Genomic DNA, 26359 nt, shown 5'->3' with positions numbered 1-26359 from the left:
AGTATAATCTTACTCACCTCAGGAATCCACAAGGCACAGCTGACATGCACCCACTTGGTCCCACTCCGTGTTGGTTTCAGGGCTCCCCCCCTTTTGGGGCACAGCAGACATCTGGGTTGGACACCCAGGGCACAGGTCCGGCAAAGCCAGCTTCCCGTGGGGACTTTGAGGATTCCATAGCAGGCCTGCACCCCCACAGGATTGGAGAAGAAAGCACAGGTCAATCATCAAGCCCCAGTCCAGCTTTCACACTTAGCCTCAAACACCCCAGGAGTGACTGGTACAAGGCTGGCTGCCACCAACCTCCTCTTCAAACAGGCCATGGACCACTTCTCCCCAGTGTCCTGAACAGGGACTTTGCTCTTCAAATGAGAGGTCACTTTATGATGTCCACTGTTTCATGCTTTCTCTATAGCCTACGGTTCCCTGGGGCAGGGATGGTGGGGAGGGGACAGTTTCTAGGTCAGGAAGGCAGAGAGGACCTGGGGAGGACAGGACTGGCCTTCCAGGAAGAGCTCTTTTATAGGTGAGGGTGTGAATCATTGCAGCTCCACTCCTGAACACACGCTCTCACATACGGATACCCTTCAGCACAGTCTCACACACACACACACACACACACACACACACACACACACACACACACGCACACAAGCACGCGTGCACACACACATTCTCTCTCTCTCACATATGGATACACTTGAGCAGTCTCTCTCTCTCTCTCTCTCTCTCTCTCACACACACACACACACACACACACACACACACACACACACACACACACCCAAACCTTTCTTATGCAAATCTCTTTTTCCACACTCTTTCTCATGGTCTCTCTCTCATAGGATGACGTTTCGCTAACAGACTTAAAGACTCATACACCTTTATCCTGCACAGCCACAATCCAACACACATTTCTCTCTCACACACAGCCAGTCTCATCGTCTGAGGCTTCTCAACGCTTACACCGGCGGCCCCACCTTCCCCCTCCTCACGGCGCTCACTGAATGATGCTCATTCTTGTGTTGTGTGGTCCAGGGCCTGGCCCAGCTGTGGCTCACCTGATGAACACACACATTGCATTTGTCACAGAACACCATCTCATTGCCATCCTCGCCCTCCGGTGAGCGGCACACGTCACACACCACGTCCTCGTCATACTCAATGCCCAGCCCTTCCTCGGTCTCGATGGCCATGTTCATGTTCTGGTGACACAGAGTCTCTAGCTCCTCCAGCACCCTCTCCATGGTCATCTCGTCCAACTCTGGCTTTTCTGGGGAAACAGAAAGGAGTTTCTGAGAAGGAGGACGTAAGGGGAAGATCCCTGATGGGGCCCAGACAGTGTGCTATGGGAAATGATGATGCTGGAGAAAAGGAGAGGCCCTTGCTTCGAAGATGGGAAGCCAAGTTTCACTAGGTATGGGATATTTAGGAAAGATTTAATGAACTTCTGATTTCCAGGCCTGATTCTGTGACCAACTGGCTTTGTGAACCTAGAGAAAGCATGACAACGTAAAAGACACCGATTTGGAATCAGAGGACCTAGGTGAAAAAGCTCTGCCACTTATTAGCAACACCTTGGACAACTCATTAAAATTCTCTCCTTATCTAAAAATCTAGCCAGTTAGTCTAGATCAGTGGTATTAAACTCAAAGAGAATGAAATCCCTACATTTCCATTAACTTAGAAAACCACAAGTTCACATTATCCATATCATGTTGTCTTTTCATTTATTTCGTTAAACATTTTCCAATTACATTTTAATCTGGTTTGGCATCTGGGGAGTTTGATGCCTCTGGGCTAGATGACCAGTAAGGTCCCCAAGATTCAATCCAAGGTCCAAGCTTTGCTTGGAGCATGAAATTACCCTCTGGCAGTTGTAGATGTTCAGAAAAGGTTCTGTAAAGTATGCCAGAAAAATTCCCAAGAATGAGACTGACCAACACCTGTCTGGACTGCATTAGGCAGGAGGCAGGTACAATGCCTGGAGATCCCCAACCCCAGGCCCTTCTCTGGGTTGGTTCATGCATTCAAATAAACATTTACTAAGTACTGACTGTGCTGAGAACTTATATCCAAGGTACTGTTTTGAGATGAGAAATTTGGATAAGATGTGGTCCCTGCCCTCTTGGAATATACCATCTCTTTTTAGGGGAATACTCACAGGCACAGATGACGTAATACTTATCCAGTTTAATCCAAGACAGATTCTGTTTTAGGAAGCAGACCACTTGCTGTTATCTAAGTACACAGGGGACTGCCCTACTGCTGCACCTTGGTTTGGAACATCTTCTCCCACCTCTGCTTACTGACACCTTAACTCAGACTTCAAGGTCCAGGTGAAAACTGACTGATAAGACTCATTCATTCATCAGATATTCATAAAGCACAAAAGATGTTCTAAATGGAGTCCAAGAGGCAGTGATAGATGGAGCAGTGGATAGAAAGCCTGTGTTCAGGTCCTGCCTCTCATACATACTGGCTGTGTTGAAGTAAGTGCTCATCTGTAATGGTACAAAGAGTTGTCTACACTAATGAAATCACAGGTCTTGTCCAATTTTTTTTTTTTGATAGCCCTGTGCGAGGTGCCTGGGGAGACACAAAGCTTAGAGAGCGTACAGTTCCTGCTGCTCTCATGGAACTCACAATTCAGTAGACTTGGGCTGTGAATCTGAGTAGGGCTAGCTCAGGGTGATTTTCCCTTCTGAACTCACGTGACTCTCAGGTGTTCCCTGGTCCTGTGATTATTTAATTGAGGAAGGTGCAGAGAGATGGAGATGCGTAGGCTGTCATGAAGGGCTGAGTTAGGGATTCCATCCGGCAGCATGAGTTTCCAGGTATGGTGGAAAAAGGCATTGGACTTGGAGAACCAGATGACAAACAAGGAATGAGGGATGGAGCACACTTAGCAATGCACAATCACATGGTGCAGTGCAAAGATGGCTGGATTTGGAGTCTGACGCCCTTGTTTAAATCCTGGCTCTGCCGTTTACTATCTGTGTGATCTTGGGCAAGTCGACTAATCTCTCTGAGCCCCAGTTCCTTCAACTGTAAAATGATGATCGAAGGTCCCTTCTAATGCTAATTCTATGATCCTACAATTTTTTCCCCTATTGCTGGCTGGGGTCAAGAGTCAGGCTTAAGAACCAACTTGCCCTAAAAGGGAAATCCAACCTAATGCTGGGATGGACAATAGACACTGAATTGGGAGACTGGGATAAGAGCCCCAGCTCTGACTCTGGGAAAGTCACTTTAACTTCAACTGGCCTCTATGTTTATAAAATAGTGTAACACCAGTGGCATGGTGTTTCACCAGGCTGCTATGAAGAAAGTTCTCTGTAAATGTAAAAATACTATAGAAGTGTGTTATTATTAATCTTAACTATAACAACATGCAGAGATAGTGCAAACAGGTGGCCACAGCATCCAGGAGGACCTGGGTTCTAAACCTATCTCTGCCACATACTTACTGTGATCCTAGGCAAAGTCACTTCATTTCTTAGTGCCCTAGGCCACTCTCTAAGACCACTGCGTACCAATCTGCATTAGTAGAAATCTCCTTATTATGAATTCCTTACACCAAGAGTCTGGTCCAAAAAAAAAAGCCAAAAGAAATCTCACCTCAACAAAATCATGCAATCCTCCAGAGTGGTAATAGTGGGAAAGAGCTCAGGACCTAGAGTAAAAAAGGCCTGATTCTGGGTCCTGGTTCTGCCTTGTCACCTTGGGCAAGTCACTCCCCCTTTTGGAGCATGCATTTCCTTATCTGTAAATGAGGACAGTGGCTTGCTCTGCCTATTGTCCCAAACTGAGCAGCAGGACCAGACGAGGTAGTGAATGGGAAGGGTTCTGAGACTGAGAAGGAACTGGTAAAGCCCAATGTCCTGATTTACCAAACCCCATCTCTGTCCCAAATTCTTCCCTCTTCAACCAACTCTCACCTCTCCTTAGTCCAACCTAGCATTCCTGAGGCCAAATCTGTTTGGCTTATTTTTCCTGTTCTTTGACCCTTTTACCCTGAAGAGCCTAGACTCTAGAGGAACAAATCTTCCCACGCCGCTGAACACCAGTTATTAGACAGAGCTGATCTGGGCCACAGGGCAATAGCGGAGAGGGCAGATTTGGAGCAGAGAACCACCGTCATGTCCAGTACTTCCCAGATCTTTTATCCCATGTGTGGCTGGGGGGCAACGTGACATCCTCAACCTAGACAGGGCCGGAGGGACTAACCTTCAAGGAACATTTCATAGCAGGAAGGCCAGCAGGTTTTAACCAAAGCATCAAATTCCTGGCCCCCACAAGATTCATGGCTGTTGTTATGGCCTGGCCATACTATGCTTCAGAGCTAGAAATGGGTAAATTAGGAGAGGAGAAAAATTCCATCCCATTGAACTTGCACACATAAATACAACCTGACAGCTTAAATGCGGGAAGGCCAAGTCTCTCCAAGATGGACACTAATTCTCAGGACATGGAAAACTGACCCTTTTCAGGTCAATTAGACAGAACTGTAAGTTTGATGCCAAAAGCTGCAATTCAGTACAAATTTCATCTCTCACTCACTGCCCATTTCTGGTTAATTCCAATACAGTGAGAAATGGGTTTGTTATCTCCCCTTTCAGACTCTGGGGAGCTTCCAACTTCTTTCTCCCAACTTTCCTATCATTGGCACGGTTACCCAGCATGCATACATGTAGAGGTGAGAACAGACCTCTAGAATTCAATGATTCCATCTCTCTGCCTTTAAGGAAGGCCACACATAGGGAAAGGAATTTCCACAATCTCCTTTAGTAATTAATTCCAACGTTCTTGATAAATGTTACCTGAATTCTTTACCACTGCCACAATAATAACGACATTTATATTTTAGTGTTTTATGGTGGTTATCTCATTCAACCCTCACAACAACCCTGTGATGTAGGTGCTATGATCTTCAGTTTACAAACAGGGGAACTGAGGTTCATGTGTTTTTCTTTTGGGGGGTAGTGGTGTATTATTTAAAACAATAGGGTTTGTTGGGCTTATTTATGGAAAAACTGTGTAAACCGCAAATCACTATAGCAACATGAATTATGTTATTATAGAGAGAAAAAAGGCTAGCTAGCAGAAGCAGTGGTTCAGGATGGCAGGTAGGAGAGGAAAAGTACACCGTGTATGTGGTTTTGGGGTGGGGGACAGGGGGGAACTCGAATTATTTGGTGAAGGGCAAGTCTCTTCTCTTCACACCATTTTTCTATACCCCAAAGATCCCTTCAGTAGTTGGGTTGGCATCTCCTCACCCGGGCCTGCCTGGGCCAAACTCTCCCAGGCAGCTCCATGGCCCGGGAGCCTTTCAAGTTGTATGAGTCACCAGGCTAGATCAGGCAGAGGCCTGGTGGGACTTGTCTCACTGCTGCTGTAGAGGACCCCCCCTCCTCAGTTATAGGCCTCAGAGCCATCCCCTATTCCCTTCGGAGGCAAGCTCTTCTTAATCATTAACCCTTTGAAGCACAGAAACACCCACTACCCTTCTCCAAAGTGAAAAGCTAGCAGCAGCTAGTTTCTCCTCCTCCTTCCTCATGTCCTGTTTTGCTTCTTCAGAACTTGCCATCCTCAGCGAGGAAAAGAAGAATAAAAGCTCAAACTTATATAGCATTTTAAGGGGAATAAAATGTTTTCATTATAACCACCCCCGCCTCGCACAGCCAAGAGCTTTGAATCCTGAAGATGGGGAGCTTGTACCAGAGAGATCCTTGAAGCCTCCCACAGCCAGGCAGCACAGCAGACCCTCCCTAGGCCAGCGCTATTCGGGAGGATGCTCCCCCTCCCACATTTTCTGTTTGCCCCCAGTTCTGACACTCACGTTTACTATGCTCTGACCTCCTCCTCTGGGAAAGTTCCCCTCTCAAATACCGTGCCCGGCCAGTGCCAGAGGCAATGAACTGATGATGGCAACAACCAATTCCAGTGACTTGGAGGATCCTAATGGAGCCAGGAAAAACATAAGAGGAACATGGAATCTAGAAGGGGTCTTATCAGGTCTAACCCCTTCCTTTGAGAGAGGAAGAAACTGAGGACCCATGAAAATTAGATTACTTGCCCCAGGTGGTATCAGAGGTGATATTTGAACCCAGGACCTCTGACTCCATAGCCAATGCTTTCCCCACTGTACTAGGTTTCCTCTCCTCCTTCCTCAGGAATTATCTTGTCTAACCTCTTCATTTTAGAGAATGGAAAAACAGGCACAGAAGGAAAGAGACTTGGCCAAGGTTACCCCTGGGGACGAGACGGCACACACAAGACCAGAAACAAGGTTTTCTGTCGCTGAGTCTAGGGCTCTTCCTTTGCTCCAAAAGAATTCACAACAGCAACGGGATGTATACTACTACTATTAGTAACACATTTCTACAGTGATTTCCCTGAAACAGCCTTAGGACAAGGGAACGCCTTATTATCCCTGTATGACAGATGAGAAAACTGATGCTCAGAAAAGGTGAAGTGTTAGAGTCAGTCAGGTACCAGCACATGAATGTGAGGTTTCCGACTCCACCTGTTCATGTGGCCATGGATAAAAGTCAGATATTTCTAATCCTGGGCTCTCCTTCTACCCCTTGGGGGTAGAAGTCTAGAAGGAACACCCATGGCTGGACCAGCTCATTTTAGGAACAAGGTTCTGCTCTCTACCAGGTGCTAGGGAGATCTGCTCTCTGGGCTAGGGAGAGGAGGACCCAGGGGAGGGGAGGTGGTCTGGAGAGAAATGTGAAACTGGACCAAGTTCCCTGGATCTGTGGAGCATCCGCTTTGTTCCAAGTGGAAATTTCTGTTACCTGCAATTGTATCTTCTTCCCCTGGCCTCATGTCTGTCACTACCCACGGCAAGCTAGGCTGTAAATTTTTCAGTGATACAGATACCAACAGGCCCCATCAGCCATCCACACCCCAGGGCTGGGAGCCAAGGTGGCTGCCTCTTCCCTGGCCTTAGCATTCAGGTTCTACAGTCAACAAACAGTGAGAACACAGGTCAAATACCTCCTGAACACAATTCGTCGTCCCAGAATCTCTAACCTCAGCTTTTAGTTTTCTAAACATTATGGGCTCACCACTCTCCCTGTGCAATGCCTACTGTAGTTATAATCCTCATTATAGTAATAATTATGAGCCTTCAAAAAGAAGGCAGAGTTGGAAGTTTTAAGATGAAAGGTGTGTGGGCATGGGGCAAAATGAAAACTTCCCCACCTCTCCAGACATGAATTTTGTTCCATAAGGTAAGACAGCTGGACTAGCCAACGAAACGATGGATTTGGAGTCAGAGGACCTGGGTTTGAATCTTAGCTGTATCACTTAATTTTCTAGGCCTTGGGCAAATTTCATAACCTCTTCAGGCCTCAGTTTCTTCGTCAATAAAATGAGAGGGTTGGTTCAGAGGATCTCCAATGTATTTTCTAATGTACTAAATCTATGAGTCTGTACTAACATCGTGTATATACTTCCAGGTCCCTTCTTACTCTAACACAACAAGAGCAGAGACTCAGGTGACCGTGATTTCTCAGGTACATCTTCAAGTTCATTTGAGGCAGGATGGTGAGTGGAAAACAGGCTGGGACTGGCAGTCAGTAGACCCAGGTTTCATTTCTGCCTTCCATACTTATTCTTCGTTTGACCTAGGGCAAGTCAAAGCAAATTCTGGCTTGCTTTAAGGAAAAAAGCTTCCTAACAATTAAGGCTAAAGCTCAACGGAGTGCTTCGGGATGGAGTTAGTTTCCTATTTCTGGAAATCGTTAACCAAAGGCTCTAAGACCCATTGTTGGGGATCTTACAGAGAGGATGCTCGAACTTCTGTTAAGTGAAGGGCCTCAATTTCTTGATCTCTTGGTGCTCTCCAATGGGAGAAGGATGAGGAGGAGATTTTGGGAGTCTTGAGATTTTCCCAGAAACAAAGAGGTACAACCAGCTCCAGGGCCCCAGTCAGGCTAGTATTCAATCCAGCAGTTCCGGGCTTTTTCAGTTCTGGCAGGAGCAGAGAAGGGCTATGCTGGCAAGCTGGTCTTTGCTGAGGTAAGGTGAGACCGCAGTAACTTTACTCTAATTGTCCAGTGGCAAGGGGGAGGGAGGTTCTCTCCATAGCAAAGGCAAAAAACAAAACAGGAAGCAGTTCCCTCTCCTTTGTTTCCAAGTGGAATCTTGCTGCTTAGCTAAAAGATGGCCAGATCCCACGGTAGTTCCAAGAAGGGGGACTCTGGCTCTCCAATAAATCTGTCAGGAAGGTCATTGGGAAATAGGTTTGAATCCTGGGTCTGCCATTTGCTGCCTGCGTCACTCTGGGCAAGTCATTTAACTCTCACTTCCCCATTTGTAAAACCAAGGAATTAGACTAAATGGCCTCTAATGTTCCTTCCAACTTTAAATCTATTAAGAGATTCTTGTAGAGAGTAACAGCAATATTGTTTTTAAGAACAACTAAGTCATTTTGACTATTACAGTTTTAGTTTTCAACATTCACTTTTTTTTTTGGAAGGGGGAAGCTAGGCAATCAGGGTTAAGTGACTTGCCCAAGGTCACACAGCTAGTAAGTGTGTCAAGTGTCTGAGGCCAAATTTGAACTCGGGTCCTCCTAACTCCAGGACCAGTGCTCTATTCACTGCACCACCTCGTTGCCCCTCAGCATTCACTTTTATAAGATTTTGAGTTCTAAATTTTCCTCTCCCTCTCCTTCCCAAGACGGCATGCAATCTGATATATGCTATACATACAGAATCATATTAAACATATTTCTACATTAGTCATGTTGTAAAGAAGAATCAGAACCAAAGGGAAAAACCATGAAAAAGAAAAAAAAGAGAGAAAATAGTGTGCTTCGATCTGCATTCATTCTATTATAAATATTTAAATTAACAACAAAGGTCCTATGAAGGAAGGTGCTAGCAGAGCAAGAACTGATAAACAGAAGTACGAATAGAATCATTTTACACACACATACACACACACACACCCCTACACCTGTGTCTAATGGTAGCCATCTCTAGGGCAGGGGGGTGGGGGGAGAGGGGAAGGAAAAGAAGCTACATAACTGTATTATATATTTAAAAGGAATAGCAAGTTATACATAATAGATTTGAAGTTTCACGTACAATCATCATCTTTTATTCTACTATGTTATGGAAATGCTTGTTTTATTTCATAAATTAAAAATAAAATAAATAAAAATTAAAAACAAAACAAAAACCATAACCTATCCAGGAAGGTGATAGGAATGGAGACCAGATCCTATAGGGTGCACTGGAGGGTTTTGTTTTTTAGCCTAGACAAACTCTACAGGGGATGTAATGGCTATGTTCAAGTACTAAGGTGCAGTCACATGGGAGAGGAATTAGACTTGTTTTGTTTTGCCCCAGAGGGCGGGACTAGGAGTCACTAGTGGAAGTTGGAGAGAGGAGAATTTTGGCTCGCTATAAGGAAAAACTTCCTATTAATTAAGGCTGTCTGAAGCTCAACGGATTGCTTCAGGATGGGGTTAGTTCCTTATTTCTGGAGATGGAGAATGAAAGGCTCGACAGCCCATTTGCTGGGGTTGTTCTAGACAGGATGCCTTTTCAGGTTGGGGCTAGCCTAGATGACCTCTGAGATTCTGTGATTATATGACTCTCCTCGGAGCATGGAGCTGGGCTCCACTGGACAGCAGCAGGAAGGGGTGGAGAGTGGATCAAGGCGAGGGGAAAAGGTGGCATGAGCCCACACATAGTGTCCACACATCGTGCCTCCCCGAGGATATCTGGATATTCCCCCTGGAATCTCATCACAATCTAGACTGACTTAGCTTTGGATACTCAGCACCCCTAGTTCCATTTCCCTTATTATCGGAGGGCAGAGCACTTAAGTCCTCCCAAGGCTTCCCTTTATAGACGGCTGGGATCAGAACTATTCAGGTAACTCTATTTTCCATCAGCAACTCTGCTTAGTTTTGACTCCACGTACACATTAACACCCCTCCCTGCTTTTAGCTTCCTGGCACATAGTAGGTGCTTAGCAGATGTGAATTGAATTAAATCCTCAGAAAAAGGAACAGACCAAGCTGAATGCTTCCCCAGAAGAGGTATCTCTGGAATGCTCAGCCTTCAGGAACTCTTACAGATCAGACCAGACTCTCTCAAGGCCTGGATCAATCAATTAATATGCATTTATTAAGTACCTACCACATATATGCTGCTTTTGTCTCTCCCAGATAATCACTTAGCACAAGGCTAGGTACAATATCCCCTGCCTCTCTTCTGGTCTATTCCAATCCCTCTTGCTAGATGAATCTCCCCAAAGCATTATCATAGTGGACAGAGCGCTGAACTCAGAGTGAGGAGCACCTGAGTTCAAATCCTGCCTCCTGCTCTTACTAGCTCTGTGACCCTGCAATTCACTTGACCTCTCAGCCTCAGTTTCTTCATCTGTAAAACGAGGATAATAAATAGCATCCATCTCCCAGAGTTGTAGTGAGATCAAAAGAGATAATGAAATGTCAAATACTTTGCAAACCTAAAGTACTACATAAACGCTAGCTATTCTTACTCTTAAAATGGGGGGAATGGTAGCACCTTCCTCACAGGTCACTGCGAGGATTAAATGAGATGCTGCTATGTGTAACCAAGTTTGTAAACCTTAAGTTGTTATTATAATCACCACCATCATCATTACCATTGTGGTTGCTCCTCCTGCTCCACCCCACTCGAAGTACCCTCACCCACCTCTCTGCCTGCTGCATGGTGACTTACCGTAACTTTTAATATGGGATCACAGATCAATTGAGAACTGGAAGGGGTCTTAGGGGCCATCGAGGCCAACTCTTTCATTTTACAGATGGGGTAGAGATTAAGTGACTTTCCCAAAAGACACAGCTCCCCTCTCCTCAGTCATCAGTTAAGTCACCCGACAGCTCGAGAGAAGCCCTCTAGGCCCTCTCCGTGGTGCCATCTTGGGGTCTGGCCATCTTTCTGGACAAATAGCATACAGAAATAAAGGAGTGAATAGGAGAGTCGTTGACTGTCTCCCTCTCCCTCCCCCTCTTTTGGCAATGGGCAGAAATAAATGGCAAAGGTAGGTTTGAGCCTCCTACTCTAAACCCAACCTTCTTTCTACTGCATCACACTGTTTTCTGGGAGTCCTGTTTCTGCAGAAAAGGAGTATGTCCTTTCCATCTTTATTTTCCTTAAGTCCTTAAGCCCAGCAAATGTCTGCTGGTAAGTCAGCTGGCTGACTGATAAGAGCAGAAAACGACAAAAAGGGGCAAGCCTTTTCCCCCCTCTCTCCACCCAACCCCCAAATTCCTGACACCTTAACTCCATGTCTCTCCTGCCTCTCCCCTACCCTCAGTCCTTCTCACCGTTACCTCTTCCCAGCCATGGTGACACTTCAGGCTGGAAAGAAGACAATGGAGCCACTGTTATACCACAGTTTCTAAAGGCCAAACCACTAGCACACTGAGCTGTATCTACACGTTGGGGCAAAGGGAAGCCACTGTGTTTGCCAGGGAGGAAAGGATTGGCCCCAGAGAGAAGAAGGGAGAGACACCCCCGGGGAAGGTCTTTGAAAGGCTATGGGGAAGAGGAGAATGGACAATGCCCCCAGTCCCAGGGAGAGGGGTTCACTGACTGACTCTTGGGCACACTGACTTGTGAATCAGACCAGTCTACAAACCATAGCTCAGGCACTCACACTCAGGAACAGGGCAGTAAACAGCCAAGATGAGAACCTGAGGTGTGAGCATTCATTCCATGGCTCTCTCCAGGCTGGCAGGTTAGGGCAATTCCATGAGTCACTCCACTACCCACCCACCAACCTCAAAGCCTCTCCCCCGAGCAAAAAAAGGCCATTGTCCATATCGACTCACTCTGCAAATGCATCCTTCTGACTTCCGAGCTAGGGCTGTCACTAGTCAAGGAAACAGAAAATGATTCAACTACCAAAAGCAATAAAAACCAGGGCACCTGGGCGCTGTTTAAAATTCCAGATTCAATAAGCGGATAAAACTTGGGCAAGTCACCTGACTTTGAAGAGCCTCCGTTTCCCCAAAAGAAAAACAGGCACAACAATCCCTGTATTGTCTTCCTCACAGAGAGGTACAGAGAGGCTCAAATGGGAGGATGAATGGGAAGTCCATTTATAAACTGTAAAATACCGTATAACAGACACTAGGTGTTACTATTAACTGTTGCCTGGCAATAGTACAGTTTCCTACAGCTTCTATGGGACTGGTGGGAGGGACTGCACAACCCAGGATGTGGGGAATGTCTTTCAGTGCCACATGTCCCCACAGAGTGCCTATTAAGCCCCTCATTCTTCATTTTCCCAGAATATCTTAACTTTTTAAAAGGTTTATTCTCCTTTATGTCATTTTTATTGATATCTTTTTATATCACCTCCATTTTATCTCTCTCCTCTCTGTAATCAGCAAGCAAACACTTGTAGAAATTGGGGAGGGGGAAGTTCAGTAAAACCACAACTGACCCATCAACTCAATCTGATAGTACATGCAACATTCCACACCCATATCCTGCCTCTCTCTGCCCCTACCCCCACCAACTCCTCTCCTTTTCACAGAGAAAGCAGGAAAGGGCAACAAAAGCTACAAGCCAGACACTACAGTTTCCTATAGGCATGCCTCACTTCATACAATGGATGTGTTCATAGGAAGTCAAGTCACATGTTAGTGAGTGGAATTCCTTTTCATGGAATCATAGTATATTAGAACGCGAAGGTACCTTGGAAGTCAATATTATAACCCCCTCCTTTTGCAGAAGAGAAACCGAAGCCCTGAAGAGGTTAAGTGAGTCAGTAGCTCCAATAGCTACCAAGTGTTGGAGCCAGAATGTGAATTCACGTCTTTTTACCTCAAGGACGATGTTCTTTTCAATACTATATAATCTGATGATTTACACTGTTATTCTGAAAATGCTCGACTCACTTCAAACATTTACTGAGACGACTTATATGCACAAAGGCTTGCGGGGCTTTGAAAAAAGATGTTTTGTGCCTTTTTGTAAAGTGAAGAGGAACCCTTCTGTTGTATGGATAGTTCCTGCTCCTCACCTTAACTGATCAGTTTTCAAAGTCTGAATTTTGATATACAGGTTTACTTAAAGTAGGGACCCCTTGTGCATTAATTAGCAAAAGCTCAGTTTGGGACACCTCTATCTGCTACCATTCCACTGTTCCTACCATTCCACTGGACCTATGGGTCCAGCATGCCCTAGATTTCTATTCACTTTTTCATAGCCTGGGATATAGGGAGGCCTGATGCAGAGATGGGCCTTATCTAATCAAAAGCACAGGGAAGCTGGAACCTCCTTGTCTCTGTATGCCTGACTCTTCACACCAACCAATGGGTCACACCATTGACCATTTAATGCCTACTGCTTGGATGCGAGGTCACACAAAGCCCACCTTCTTCTCCTAAACATAAATGGTTTTCACAATTGCACTTTTAGAAGATTCAGAGCAACTAATTATCACCCGATATGCCACCCTCTGACACCAATTATCCCTGAAGTTTAAGATTAAAGCACTTGAGAGACTGTTTTACCTTCTGGTGTCTTTGTATAGAGCCTCTGCTTTCACTGAGCGGTTTGGAGAGCAGTCCATAACCAAATGCCCTTCATCCCAATAGCAACGAGGATTCTGTGGCCATTGCCAAACCAAAGAAATTCATCAAGAGAGCTGGGGTGAATTCTTAGCCCTCCCCTGTACCAGACATTCCACTATCTTTGTCCAATCTCCTTTCAGTGAAGAGGTTAGGTTTTTTCCTAGGGCTTTCTCTTTTCAGACCCTAGCCTTCAGAAACAGGGTCTGGCATATTTGGGAAACAGGGGTTTTTAACCTTTTTTTAGATCATGGGTCTCTTCGGTAGTTTGGTGAAGCCTTTGGATCTTCTCTTAGAATAATATTGTTGAATGCATAGAAAGGCATGGAAAGACTTGCACAAAATGATGAAGAGTGAAGTGAGCAGAACCAAGAGAAAATTATATGTGGTAACAGCAATACTGTTTTAAGAACAACTTTGAGTGACTAAGTCTTTTTGACTATTATAAATACACAAATTAAAAATAAAGGACATATGGAGAATTCTTGGTCTAGAGATATACCAGGGTAAATTCTCAGCAACAGTTTCCAGTCTCGTATATAAAGTGACCAACCCAGGATTCACCTCTGATTCTGAAATCTTCTAGAAACATAGAACCTCATACAAATAAACCAAGACTTGTAAGGGAACACTACTCTACCACAGACATGAAGCACTTAGATCCATTTTCTGTGGCTCTAGCCCAAAATGCTGACCTGGAAGGAAACACACAAATGCATAAGGGCAGGTGACAGAAGACCCAGACATGAGATGCTACATGGCAGAGTTCTGTGTTTGTAAAGACCTAAACATCGAGCTTCCTTGGTACATTCTCTTTCAGGGTCATGGCTCTGCAACAACTCTGGTGTGCTGGAGAGAGGCCCCAACTCCAAGAGTCTGAAAGATGAAGATGACAATTGTTGGAGGGGCTGAGGGAGGATGGGCACACTAATTCATTGTTGCTGGATCTAGGAAATGATCCAATCGCTCTGGAAGACAATTTGGAATTCTATCCAGAAAGTCACTAAATTGTGGAAACCCTCTGAGTCAGCAATAACACTGTGAAGAAAATTCTCCAAATCACTCAGAGAGTGAGGGAAAGGAACCAAAAGTGCAAAATGTTTATAGCAGCACTTTTTGTCGCAGCAAAGTACTTTAAATAAAGGAGATGTCCACCAATTGGATTAGTGGCTGAACAAACTGTGCACCCCACTTGGGTACCTTCTTCCCCTGCTCCCTTTTTTCAGCTTCCTTTTATGTGTCGTTCTCCCCATTATAATATGATATGATATGGTATGTGATGTGATATGACAGAGGCTCCTTGAGGGCAGGTACTGTCTTTCTGCTTGTATTTATACTCCTAACTTGTAGAATAATATCTGGCACATGGCAGTTGCTTAATAAATGCTTGTTGACTTGTATCTGTAGTCTACCACCTCTCTCCCAATGGGTGGGAAACATGGTTTACCATCAGTCTTCTGGACCCATGATAGGTCACCACTGATCAGAATTCTGAAGTTTTTAAAAGTTGTTTTCCTTTATTTTTTTGTGGCCTTCATGTAAATTGTTCTCCTGGTTCTACTAGGAATCAGTCAATACAGATCTTCCCAAGTTTTTCTGAATTCTTCATTTTAATCATTTCTTACTGTACAATAATATTCCATTGCGTTCATATGGCACAATTTGTCACTTAACTCTGTAAGGATGTAAGTTACAAAGCAGGTGCCAATCTGCATTGGTAAGGGGAGTTCCTTATCAGAGGTTTCTCATACCAATATAATTCCTGAGTTCAAATCTGGCCTCACTAGCTTTGCGACCTTGGACAAGTTATTTAACCCTGTATGCTGGAGAAGGAAATGACAAACCACTCCAGTATCTTTGTCAAGGAAACCCCAAGTGGGGTCATGAAGAATCAGGCATTACCGAAACGATCAAACAACATACCAATAAGATCATGGGCATAGCATTAAAAAAAAAAAAAAAGGGAATTTAGATGAGAAACCTTGTCTTCTCGATGTAGCACCTAAATGCCTCGTCACATGGTTAGCGAGCAGAGCCATCAGGCACCTGGGAACTGGGCTTTGCTGCCCACAGCTCTACGTGAAGGGCCAGCCACCAACTCCTCCTCTTTGGACTGTTCAGGCTGCCTGACCTGTCCATGGCTCCATTCACCAGCCAAGGCAGAATACCAGAGGCTTGTGTCCAGGAACACACCTTTGCAAATAGTTTTCTCCAAAGATTTAAGTTACAGGGTGTGTCTCTTCAGCTTTCAGAGCTTCTTCGTGACTTCTTCCTCGCCGCCTGCATCCTTAACTTCACCACCTGTTGTAAGACTTGACTTTTCTTCACTGAAAAGGTCCCATCATCAACCTGGGAGCTCCTCAGAAGGGTAGGAGAAGCAGTATAGTACAGTGGAAAGCAAATTGACGATGGAGAGGCAAGGACCTGGGTTCAAATACAGACTTGGAAGCTTATAACTTATATGACCCTGAGTAAGTCATTTAATCTTGCCCAGCCTCTCTCAACTGTAAAAGGAGGGCCTTGGACCAGACTGCCTCCAGCTCTAGGCCTCTGTACGATGCCATGACCTCCTCCAGGACCCTGCTTGTGTGCTGTGGCTATCTGCCAACTTTCCTCTTGTGCTATAAGTGTTTTCCAGAATCAATCATGAAACCTGTTACTTTGCTCTCAAGAGGTATTTGTCATCAGAACCCTGCACCTCCTCTCACTCCTTTCTCCTGCACATCTCAGGAGACAGTATTTATGTTCTTTAAGGAATTCCAGAGAACAATTAAGATGTTGTTTCAGGAGGACTGCTTATTATATGAAATAACTATTACACAGTGATTACAGCCTGGAAAATAGGCTTGGAATCGTCTGTTTTTAAATGTCATTAACCTCCTTCATTCCCCATTTTATTAAGACCAAATGAAATGTACACTTCAGAGCTGTCTTTTGAAGTCTTTGGGTCCCTCCCTGTTCCACCTGTCCTTCATCTCCAGAAAGTGGGGGACTTCAGCCAGTTCTTTTGGGCCTCTGCTTCTGCCTCAGGCTCACTCCCAGTCCCTCTCCCAGGACCTGGGACATAAATAAACATCTATGAGCTCACCGGAGACTGTGCAATGGATGGGAGATTGATAATGTGGAATTATGCAAGAAAAGTCATTAAATTCTTTATACCCTTCGACCCAGTGATCTCACTACTAAACTTGCCAAGGAAACCAAAGAAAGAAAACCCCATATGTGCCAAAATTTTAATAGCAGTACTTTTTATGGTAGGAAAAAACCCCATAAAACAATCAATAACAGAAGAAAAGTGGGTATGTATAGAGCAGGGGGGTGGCTGAACAAGTGTGGTATATGAATGTAATGGAATATAATTTCTCCATAGGAAATGATGAATGAAGAATTCAGAAAAAAATAGTATAATTTCTATCAACCGATGTAGAGATAAGTAAAAGCAGAATCAGGAAACTGATGAATAATGACTGCAATAACATAAATAAAAACAAGGCCCCTGAACTCATATTAAAGGCAGTAATCAATTATCAGCCCTTGAGGAGAGATGATGACAGCCTTCTCTTCTCCACAGGGCAGGACTATGGGTCCTAAATGTCAGCTGAGGTCATTGGGTCATTTGGTTTTACTTAAATGTTCTCTGTGAAAAGGAAGGGTTTGGGTATGGAATAAAAAGGAGAGAGAATCAGGAATATCGGTGGTGGAAAAGACTGATCAATAAAACTATTTTTAAGGAAAAAAATTAGATGGAAGAAAGTTTAAAGGGCTAGCTAACACAATGAATGGGAAGAATCAGGATACAAAAAGATCTCTGTCCTCTGCAGAATCTTACAAGATGAAAAATCATGAGATCGCTAGGACTAGTTAGACAACAATCTGCATGAAAAAAACCTATGGGTTTTGATGGACTGTGAACTGAATGAGTCATTGGGGCAAGATAGCAGCCAAAAAAAGCTAATGCCATCTTAGGCGGCAGTAAGCAGAGTATACTGTCTGAGGCTAGGGAGGCGGGAGTTCCAGTGTATTCTGACAAACTTTCTCAGATCCCAGCATATACTAAAGATCAGTATGAGGCATCTTTGAAATTATCCTCCTGCAAGCAGATCCCCTAACACAGGGAATGTATGGGTGTGTACACGTGACCCAGAGTCATAGAACACCACAGTCATGAAGGACCTTAGAGGTCATCCATTTCAAAGTCCTCATTTTATAACATGGAGAAACTGGCCCAAAGAGGGGAAGGGTCTAGCTCATGGTTATACAATGCTTCAGTGGTTGGACTGGGATTCCAATCCAAATCTCACTATATCATGCTGTCTTGGAGAGACACTATACGATGAAGAGCTGAAGGAATGTTGAATGAAGAAATGAACACTGACAGTTACACGTCACATACACAATACTAAAACATATTCATTTATTCAACATAGAAGTACTGAATACTTATAAATTCCCAGGGTGGTGTGTGGGTCACTGTGGGAACTACAAAGATGAATAAGAAACCATCTCTGGGTGGGGCAGCCTGGAGTCAGGAAGACCTGAATTCAAATCAAGCAAATCACTTAATCCTGATGGCCAAAAAAAATGAAAAAGAAAGAAACCATCCTGGTCCTGAAGGAGCTCACAGCTCATATCATTCCAGCTTACAGGCAAGGGCACCAATAACCAGAATATAAGCTAAAGGATTAAGTGCCGTAAGCGTGGTGTAAACAGTAGTGTGGGGATTTGGAGGGAGAGTGCAGTTCAAACTTGGGGAAAACATGGAAGGGCTTCATGGGGGAGCAGATATCTGAATAAGGCCTTAAAGGATGGATAAGATTTGGATCAGCTGAGACCAAGTGAATAAAGAAGGGGGGAACACTGAATGTGGAGGTGATGCAATTAGACTACTGGCTCCCTGACGGTAGTAACTATGCATTCCTCCCACCACTTTTCTCCACAGGACTTGACAAAGAATGAAACATACAAAAAGGTGCTGAATTGTATGACTCCAAACAGGGACTGCCCAACATTGGGGTTGTCTCCAGCTCTTGTCCCTTGTTGGGGAGACACCAATCCTCATGGTTTCTTAGGCCCTAGACTAGGAGAGGAGAAATAGTAGCCAAAGGACCCTGGCCTCTGAGGTAGGTGCTATAGGTCAATGTCAAGGAACCTAAACTCCTATAGCTCTGCCTGGCTTAGAAATGTTTGCAGGCATCCTTGTCGCTCCTTGGGGAGAGCATCCAAGAAGAGCCTGAACATCTCGCCTTTCCATAACACTCCCATGTGCCAGCCCCTGCTTATGCCTCGTTTGGTCTCCAATGAACATAGGACGCCATTCACGATAGACTCTTAAGGTTTCAACGGGGGTGGGCAGTGAGCTTGGATTGTTTTCTCTCAGACCTTAAACTCCAGTCTCACTGCGATGCTGAATCTCAAAGCACAAAGATTACTGGTTATGTTTCAGGCAGGTTCTTGGAAACCAGCCTCTAGGGCTCAGAGACAAAGTTTGACTGGAGTCAAGGGCAGGCCCAGGTGTCTCTGACTGGCACCTTTTATTATTATCTATATGGTTCTCACTCCTCTGAGTATGAAACATGGATGGCCTCAGTAAAGTATTCAAAACAAGGGAAGATCCTTTGGAATAGGGCAGAAAACATTAGACTAGGAAGTTAGAATAATCTTGGCAGGAACTGTCTTTTGCCTCTTTTTGTTGCGTTTGTCCTTCATTTTCGAAGAGGACCACGACATCAGGGATTGCAGTTGACTTTGATTTGAGTGAGGGAGGGCTATGCAAGGTCACGAGGCTCACTTTCTCCTCCAGAGCCATCTGGGTCCAGTGGCCTGATATTCATCAAGACAACTGGAGATGGCCCAGGATGCAATGGGAGACCCTGGCCCTTTCAGGCTAAGGTCTTCTCAGGTTCTCACTCTGAGTGAGGTAACACCCATTCAATGAATAGGCCTCTTTAAGAAGTTAATCAAGTGGTGGCCCCTTTAATCAAAACTCAAAAAAAAAAATCAAACTGGGCGGCGAAGACCCCCAGGGTTTCTGGCCAAAAGAGAAACAGTTACTATTTAGTATTTACTAAATATTAATACTAAATAACCTCTTTTTGTATCCCCAGTGCTTACCATAGTGCCTGGCACATAGTAGGTACTTAATAAATGTTTACTGACTGACAGATAATCCCCTCATTTTACAGATGGGGGAACATTGGCCAAGATAGGAAAGTCAACTTGCTCCAGGTCACAGTCAGGAGCAGAGTCCAGATCAGAACTTAGGTCTCCTGACTCCCAGGCCAGAGTTCCTTCTCCTACACCTCAATATAAATGTATTTTAAAAAGTTAAATGTGCTACTTGGAAAAGGCAGACCTTGATTCAAATTGTGCCTCAAGCTCTTACTAGCTGTGTGATCCTGGACAAGCAACTTAGCCTCTCAGCCTCATTTTCCTGATTTTACAAAAATGGGGATCCTAACACCTCTCTCCAATGACTCTTGAGGACTGAATAAAATAATGTATTTTACATAATTCGTTGCAACTGTAACTTGTTATATAAATGTGAACCAATGATAATGATGATATATGTTAAAATGATCTATGTATGTGTTTTATTCCATTCTAGATCGTAAGCTCCATGATGGCAGGGGATTCTTGTCTGAACTTTGTAGAGTTCCCCACTTAAATTGATTCCATAAATTAGGTGATTAATAAATACTTATGGTTGAATTTATAAACTCTGGGGCATGTTTGTTTAAGAGGTCATTGAGAATCCTTCAAGTTTCTTACTTAGGGAGGATGATAATGGAGATAAGAAACCAAAGGTTGGATGTGAGTCACCAGAGCTGGGGATGCTGAGGGGTAAAAGAGAAGAGCAGGGAGAGTGCCTACCCGACGCAGAAAGCAGAACAGCCAGGAAGGAGTAATATAGAGAAGGGGAAATGTAATGAGATGATTATGATAAATGGTAAGAAAGGAGATAGTTTATTTTTGAAATCTATGCCCCTGAAGGAAATCATCTACCCAGAGCTCAAAGGGTTCTTAGAGATCATCTACCCCAAATACCTCAATTTTGTGGGTTCAGAAAGGGAAATGAACCTTATACAAGGTCATACAGTCCAGCAGCAGCAGTGGAGCCAGACTAAAACCTCAGGTATATCTATATCTATACCTATCTATATCTATATATAGTAGTATATCCTACTATCTTTTTGCTCTTTTCCTGTGCCTCTGCCTCTTTAAGCATAAACCTGACTCCATTAAAAAAATCAGCTGGTACTTTTTTGTAGTGAAAAAGAGCTGCAAACAAATTAGGTGCCCATCCACCGGGGAACTGGCCAAACAACAGGAGGGACATAATGTAATGGAATCTTACTGTGACATAGGAAAAGACGGAAAGTAAATAGAAGCACGGGAAGACTACTAAGAATTGATGGGAAGGGAAGGGAGCAAGCAGAACCAGGACATAATGAAAACAATGACTACGTTATAAATGGAAAGGACAAAAACCCCACCCAGACTGAATGCTCTGCAAAGAGATGAAAAAATGCTCCCCCCCCCCCCCGCCTTCTTTGTAGAGGTAGAGGAGAGAGGTTTATGGATGGTCAGACTGAGGGGTTCACACGCGCACACACGCGCGCGCGCGCACACACACACCCCTGATTTAGTTGGTATTAATTTTCCTGAACGGATATTCTTTCCTCTTCTCATTTTAGTTCTTTGTTACAAGGGATAAGCTCTCTCGAGTGAGGAAGGGGGGACAATGTATTTTACAATGAAGACGACATGAAAAAGAAAGAAAATATCAGCTGGAAGGAACGCTGGACAAAAATACCCAACAAGTGCTGGGGTGGTGTTTGTTGTACTCCAGTCTTTTCTTGGCTCTCCAAGTAGGCCAGGCTCACATCTCCTTTGTACCTTTGCTCCTGGTGTCCCTGCTTAATGGAAAGGCCCCCTCCATAGGCCCAGGCCCCAACCCTCTCTTCTGCCTCTCTACATTCCTGACTACCCCTTCAAAGCCAAGTACTAGCCTTCCCTACTCTAAGAAGTCCTTCCTTTCCACTCTCACCCCTTCTGATCTCTGCTCTGAGGCCCTAGAGCAATGTCTCCCTATGGGATCATAGAAGGTCAGAGCTGTAAGAGACCTTAGACATCACTGACTCCAACTCGCTCATTTTATAGATTACAATACCGGGGCCCAGAGAGTGGCAAGGCTGGATGAAGCCAGGTCTTGTGACTTCAAATGTATAGCCGAAGATTGTATACTCTGAGGGTTTCCTGCTTGCTGCCTTTGCCTTCCCAGCTGAACTGTGCCTCAAAAACAGGGAAAGTACGTATAATTCTCTTGTATCACCGGTACCCACTTGCCTTAGCATCCCTCCTACCCCACCACCACACATGAGGCAATGTACACAGAAGACACTTATTAAAGGCTTGGTAATGAACACACAGACACACAGACACTGTGATACAGCCAATGGCCACAGGCCCTTCCTGCTCCTGAGAGGCAGACCATGGTGTCTTGTCATTATATTAGTAGTGGCCACCATCCTTGTCATCTCCAGATATAGCCTAACCAATGAAAAACCTGGGGCACACTGGATGGGAAATAGGCCAAAGGCTATCTTTTGTCTCCTCTCTCTTACCCAATTACTGCATCAGGTCATTGCCCCACTCTCTGCCAGAGTCCTCAGAATCACGACCCATAAACTTTAAGCAGCACCTTACAAAGAGGTCTTAGGGCTAACAGTCAGGATCAAAGCTACCAAGGAAATAGCTCGAACGAAAGAAGGTGCTACCAGAAGTAAGCCTCCTTGCTTAGAGTGCTAAGAAAGTGGTATGTCTGAGTCCTAATTCTGCCATCCCCCAGTCTGGCATAACTCCACCCCCCAAGCCACAAGGCACGCAGCATACATACCCATCTCCTTCAGCTCCAAGTTGACAAGCTCTAGCCAGTAAGCGTCAATCTCGTCCAGGTCATAGCGGGAATAGGGTCTGGTGACCTCGCTGAGCTCAGAGCCGGACAGGCTACTCGGGGAGATCTGGCCAGGGGTATTCTCCAGCAGAGGGAGGACCCTAGAAAAGAAGACAGAAGACAAAAGATAGGTGAGTACAGAGAGGCTTGGTCTTGGAGGGTAGATAAGCAAGGGCCACAATTATCATCAGGAAAAGCCAGAGAAGAGAAATGTGGTGTAAGCAGTGAGTACATAATGTGATACGGCAGCCAAAACAGATTTGATCTTGGGCTACATTATGAGAGGGAGGATTTCCAGGAATATAAGGAGGTGAAGGTTCCACTATACTCTGTCTTGTTTTTTTTTCTTTCTTCCCCCTCCTTTCCTTCCCTCCCCAAGACAGCAAACAATCTGATTACATGTACAATCATGTTAAACATGTTTCCACACTAGGCATGTTGTGAAAGAAGGATCAGAACAAAAGGGAAGAACCATGAGAAAGAATAAACAGAAAACAAAAAGTTAAAGTTGCATGCTTCGATCTGCATTCAGACTCCATAGTTCTTTCTCTGGATATGGATAGCATTTTCCATCATGAGTCCTACAGACCTAGTAGTGGTATTGCTGGATCAAAGGGTATGCAGTTTTATAGCCCTTTGGGAATAGTTCCAAATTGCTCTGCAGAATGGTTGGATCAGTTCACAACTCCACTAGTGTCCCAATTTTCCCTCATCTTCTCCAACAGTTATCATTTTGCTTTTCTGTCATTTTAAGCCAGTCTGATAGGTGTGAGGTGGTACTTCAGAGTTGTTTTAATTAGCATTTCTCTAATCATTATATATTCTGTCTTGTTTTGAGCAAATAAATAATTCTGGGAGTCAAGTTGGAGTCAGGAAGATCTGAGTTTCACTGGGTTTACACAGTGGGGTGGGGCAAAGGATAGAAAGCTGGCTTCTGGAAGATAGGAAGATGTGGGTTCTAGTCCAGCTTCAGACACACTGTGTGATCCTGGCTGAGTCAGGTGACCTCTAGCTGACCCAGGCAAGTTTCCAAGCCTTTAAGTTCCTATCTGCAGGGACCAATCTGCTTTGGTGAAAGGGGTTTCTTTGCCTACAAAACTACAAGTTCAAGAAAAAAATTATTGATAAAGTGCAGAATGTCCAGAGGAGGGCACCAAGTATCAGCAAGGGCCTTGGGTTTGTGCCATGTGAGGATCTGCTGAAAGAATTTTCAGTATGGAGAAGATTGGTGGGGAGAGGGACGGCAAGATAGTACTTTTGAGTGTCTGAAGGCTGTTCTGTGGGAGAGATTTGACTGGTTTTGACCCCAAACTGTGAGCAATGAGTTGGAAGGCTTCTAGCAGAGGTCTGATAATCACTGTCAGGTGAGCTACAAAGGTTGGTCAGGTATGGATAACCCATATGGGGTCACGAACCACAGTTTAAGAAGTGCTGTTAGGGGTCTTGAGCAAAGCCTTGGCCTTGAGAGAAGTATCAAAGAGAAGGTGATTGACAGTATTAAAGCACGCAGAGAAGTCAAGAAAGATGAGGATTGGGAAAAAGGCTATCAGGATTGGCAATTAAGAGATCACTAGGTGGTGCAGTAGATAGAGTACTAGTCTCGGAGTTGGCAGGATATAAGTTCAAATCTGACCTCAAACACTTACTAGCTGTGTGACCCTGGGCAAGTCATTTAACCTTGTTTGCCTCAGTTTCTTGAAATGTAAAATGAGCTGGAGAAGGAAACTGTAAACCACCTCAATATCTTTGCCAAGAAAACCCCAAATGGGTTCACAGAGAATCAGACACGACTAAAATGAAGGAAAAACAATAAAACAGTAACTTTGGAAAGAGCAGTTTCTGTTGAATGATAAAGTCAAAAGCCAGACTGTGGAGTTAAAGAGTGAGGAAAAAGGAGGCAGAGATACCTTTTGTTAATGGCTTTCTCAAAAAGTTTAGTTATGAAGGGGAGAAGAGACAGAGGATGATAGCTAGCAGGGATGGACTGATCCAAGTGAGGGTTTTTTGAGGACAGGGGAGAACTGGGCAGCTAAGGAAGCAGCCAATAAGCAGGGAGAGATTAAAGATTAATGGAAGTGGGGATAATAGAAGGGGTAAAAATGCTGAAAAGATGGGAAGTAATAAAATCACTTGTGCACATAGTCTTGGCGAGAAAAGTCACCTCTTCACGTGCTGTGAGTGGAAGAGATAGTGGGGGAAGGCATGTGAGTGCTTTGATTGAGGGGTAAGAGGGAAGAGTGAGCTCTTCAAGAGCGGTCTCAAATTCTTCAGTGAATGTAAGGCAAGGTTCTCCGCTCAGAGGCTAAAAGGGAGAGGGAGCCCTGGAAGGTCTGAGGAGGGATGGAAAGGCTTGAAAAAGCTGCTGAGTGGGGTGAGTGGGGGAGTGAGCTGAGTAGCGAGGTGTGACTGTCTTGCTGCAGTGAGGGCCCAGCTGAAATGATGTACCATAAATATGTGGCAAACATTCATGATTTTCCCTGGCTTTGTCCTGCAGCACATGGAGAGGAGTGATGGCCAAGGCTGGGGCTTGGCAGGGCAAGAATAGTCAACAGACTATGGGGCTAAGGACAAGAGAGGGAGAAGAGGACAGTGTGGAGTTAAAACTGATTCATCACTGGCTCAAGATGGAGAAGGGAGGAGAGTACAGATAGTGGATAGGTGATGGCCTGGGGAAGAACCAAAGAGGGTAAGAATTGGGACACTCAGGTCTCAGCTAGGAGATGTTTAAAGCCCTCCAGAAGTCCTCCTGACTAGGAATGGCCATATTCTCTTTGACTCTCAGAAAGTTTAGATCTTTTCATGTACAAAGTTAGAGGATCCTGGAAGATTAGAGTTGTAAGAGAAGATGAGTTGTCATTTAACCTTACCCCATTTTACAGATGAGAAAAGCAAGCTCAAGAATAGAGAAGGGCCAAAGGTCACATACTGAGTCAGCAGGAGAGCTAGAGCGCAGGGCTCCTGACTCCCAGTACTGGGCACTATTGGACCCAACCGACCTCTTCCCTAGCTGGGCTTTCACTTTGGGGTACTCTATTACATGTCTTTGGTGTGAACGCAAACGTGCAGCAACGTTACAGTCACACATACACACATACATGCTGCTTTCTGAGAGTGAAGAGCACAGGACACCTGGATTTGAACCCTGATTACGTTAGGCAAGTCTCTTCTCCACACCTACTCCCTTCAGCTTCTCCAAATGTAAAATGAGGCGGAACTGAAATGGTTTTATATGGTCTTTAAGGTCCCTCCCCACCCTGACATTCTGAGTTCTACATTCTAGAAAAAGAAACAACTTTCCTTTTGCCAAACCCACACACTCCTGGAAAATACTTCCCGGCATTTGTTCTTCAACCACCCGCCTGTTTTTGTAGCCTAGGAAGCATCATGGGTGGGGGGCCTGCTGTGCCCCTGCACACCAGTGCCACCACCACAGCTCAAACTCCCGTCTTGGCCTGAGGTTTCACCAAACGCTGGCAGAAACAGCTTTCTCACTGGGCTGGGGGCCGTGTCCAGCAGACATTTTGTATTTTTGCTCTGGCTTCAAGGCCTATGATGCCTGTGCTGAAATGCCAGTCTCGTTGCTATGGTTATTTCTGCTGAGCTTGGGTGTCCATTTGGGGACCAGTCCCAGAGCTAATAAGGGCCTACTCAGTCTGCCCAGCAAGCCAGAAGGCCTTCCAGTGTGACCTCTCAGGCGGGCATGGTTGGGCTGGGTTTCATTCACATTTCCCAGCAAGTGACTCACAAAGCTGGAGGTCGATCGACCTCGGGCTGGCCCGAGGACTGGCACAGGGCCAGCATCTTGT

At 44.8% G+C, this 26359-nt stretch overlaps 1 protein-coding gene across 2 annotated transcripts in view; it reads right to left on the bottom strand.

The window, feature by feature from the left end:
* JADE2 (jade family PHD finger 2) overlaps window positions 1-26359 on the bottom strand; it is a 180228-nt gene that overhangs the window by 48174 nt on the left and 105695 nt on the right. For both annotated transcript variants that reach the window (XM_036750294.1, XM_036750295.1), the window contains exons 5-7: window positions 22497-22654; window positions 1062-1273; window positions 18-185 (exon numbers count right to left, since the gene is read on the bottom strand). In XM_036750294.1, the coding sequence (XP_036606189.1) occupies window positions 18-185; window positions 1062-1273; window positions 22497-22654 (538 nt within the window). The remainder of the gene's footprint in view (window positions 1-17; window positions 186-1061; window positions 1274-22496; window positions 22655-26359) is intronic.

Source organism: Trichosurus vulpecula, chromosome 3 (genome assembly GCF_011100635.1).
Source record: "Trichosurus vulpecula isolate mTriVul1 chromosome 3, mTriVul1.pri, whole genome shotgun sequence".
NCBI classification, from domain to species: Eukaryota; Metazoa; Chordata; class Mammalia; order Diprotodontia; family Phalangeridae; genus Trichosurus; species Trichosurus vulpecula.
This window is presented reverse-complemented; position numbering and strand designations above follow the sequence as displayed.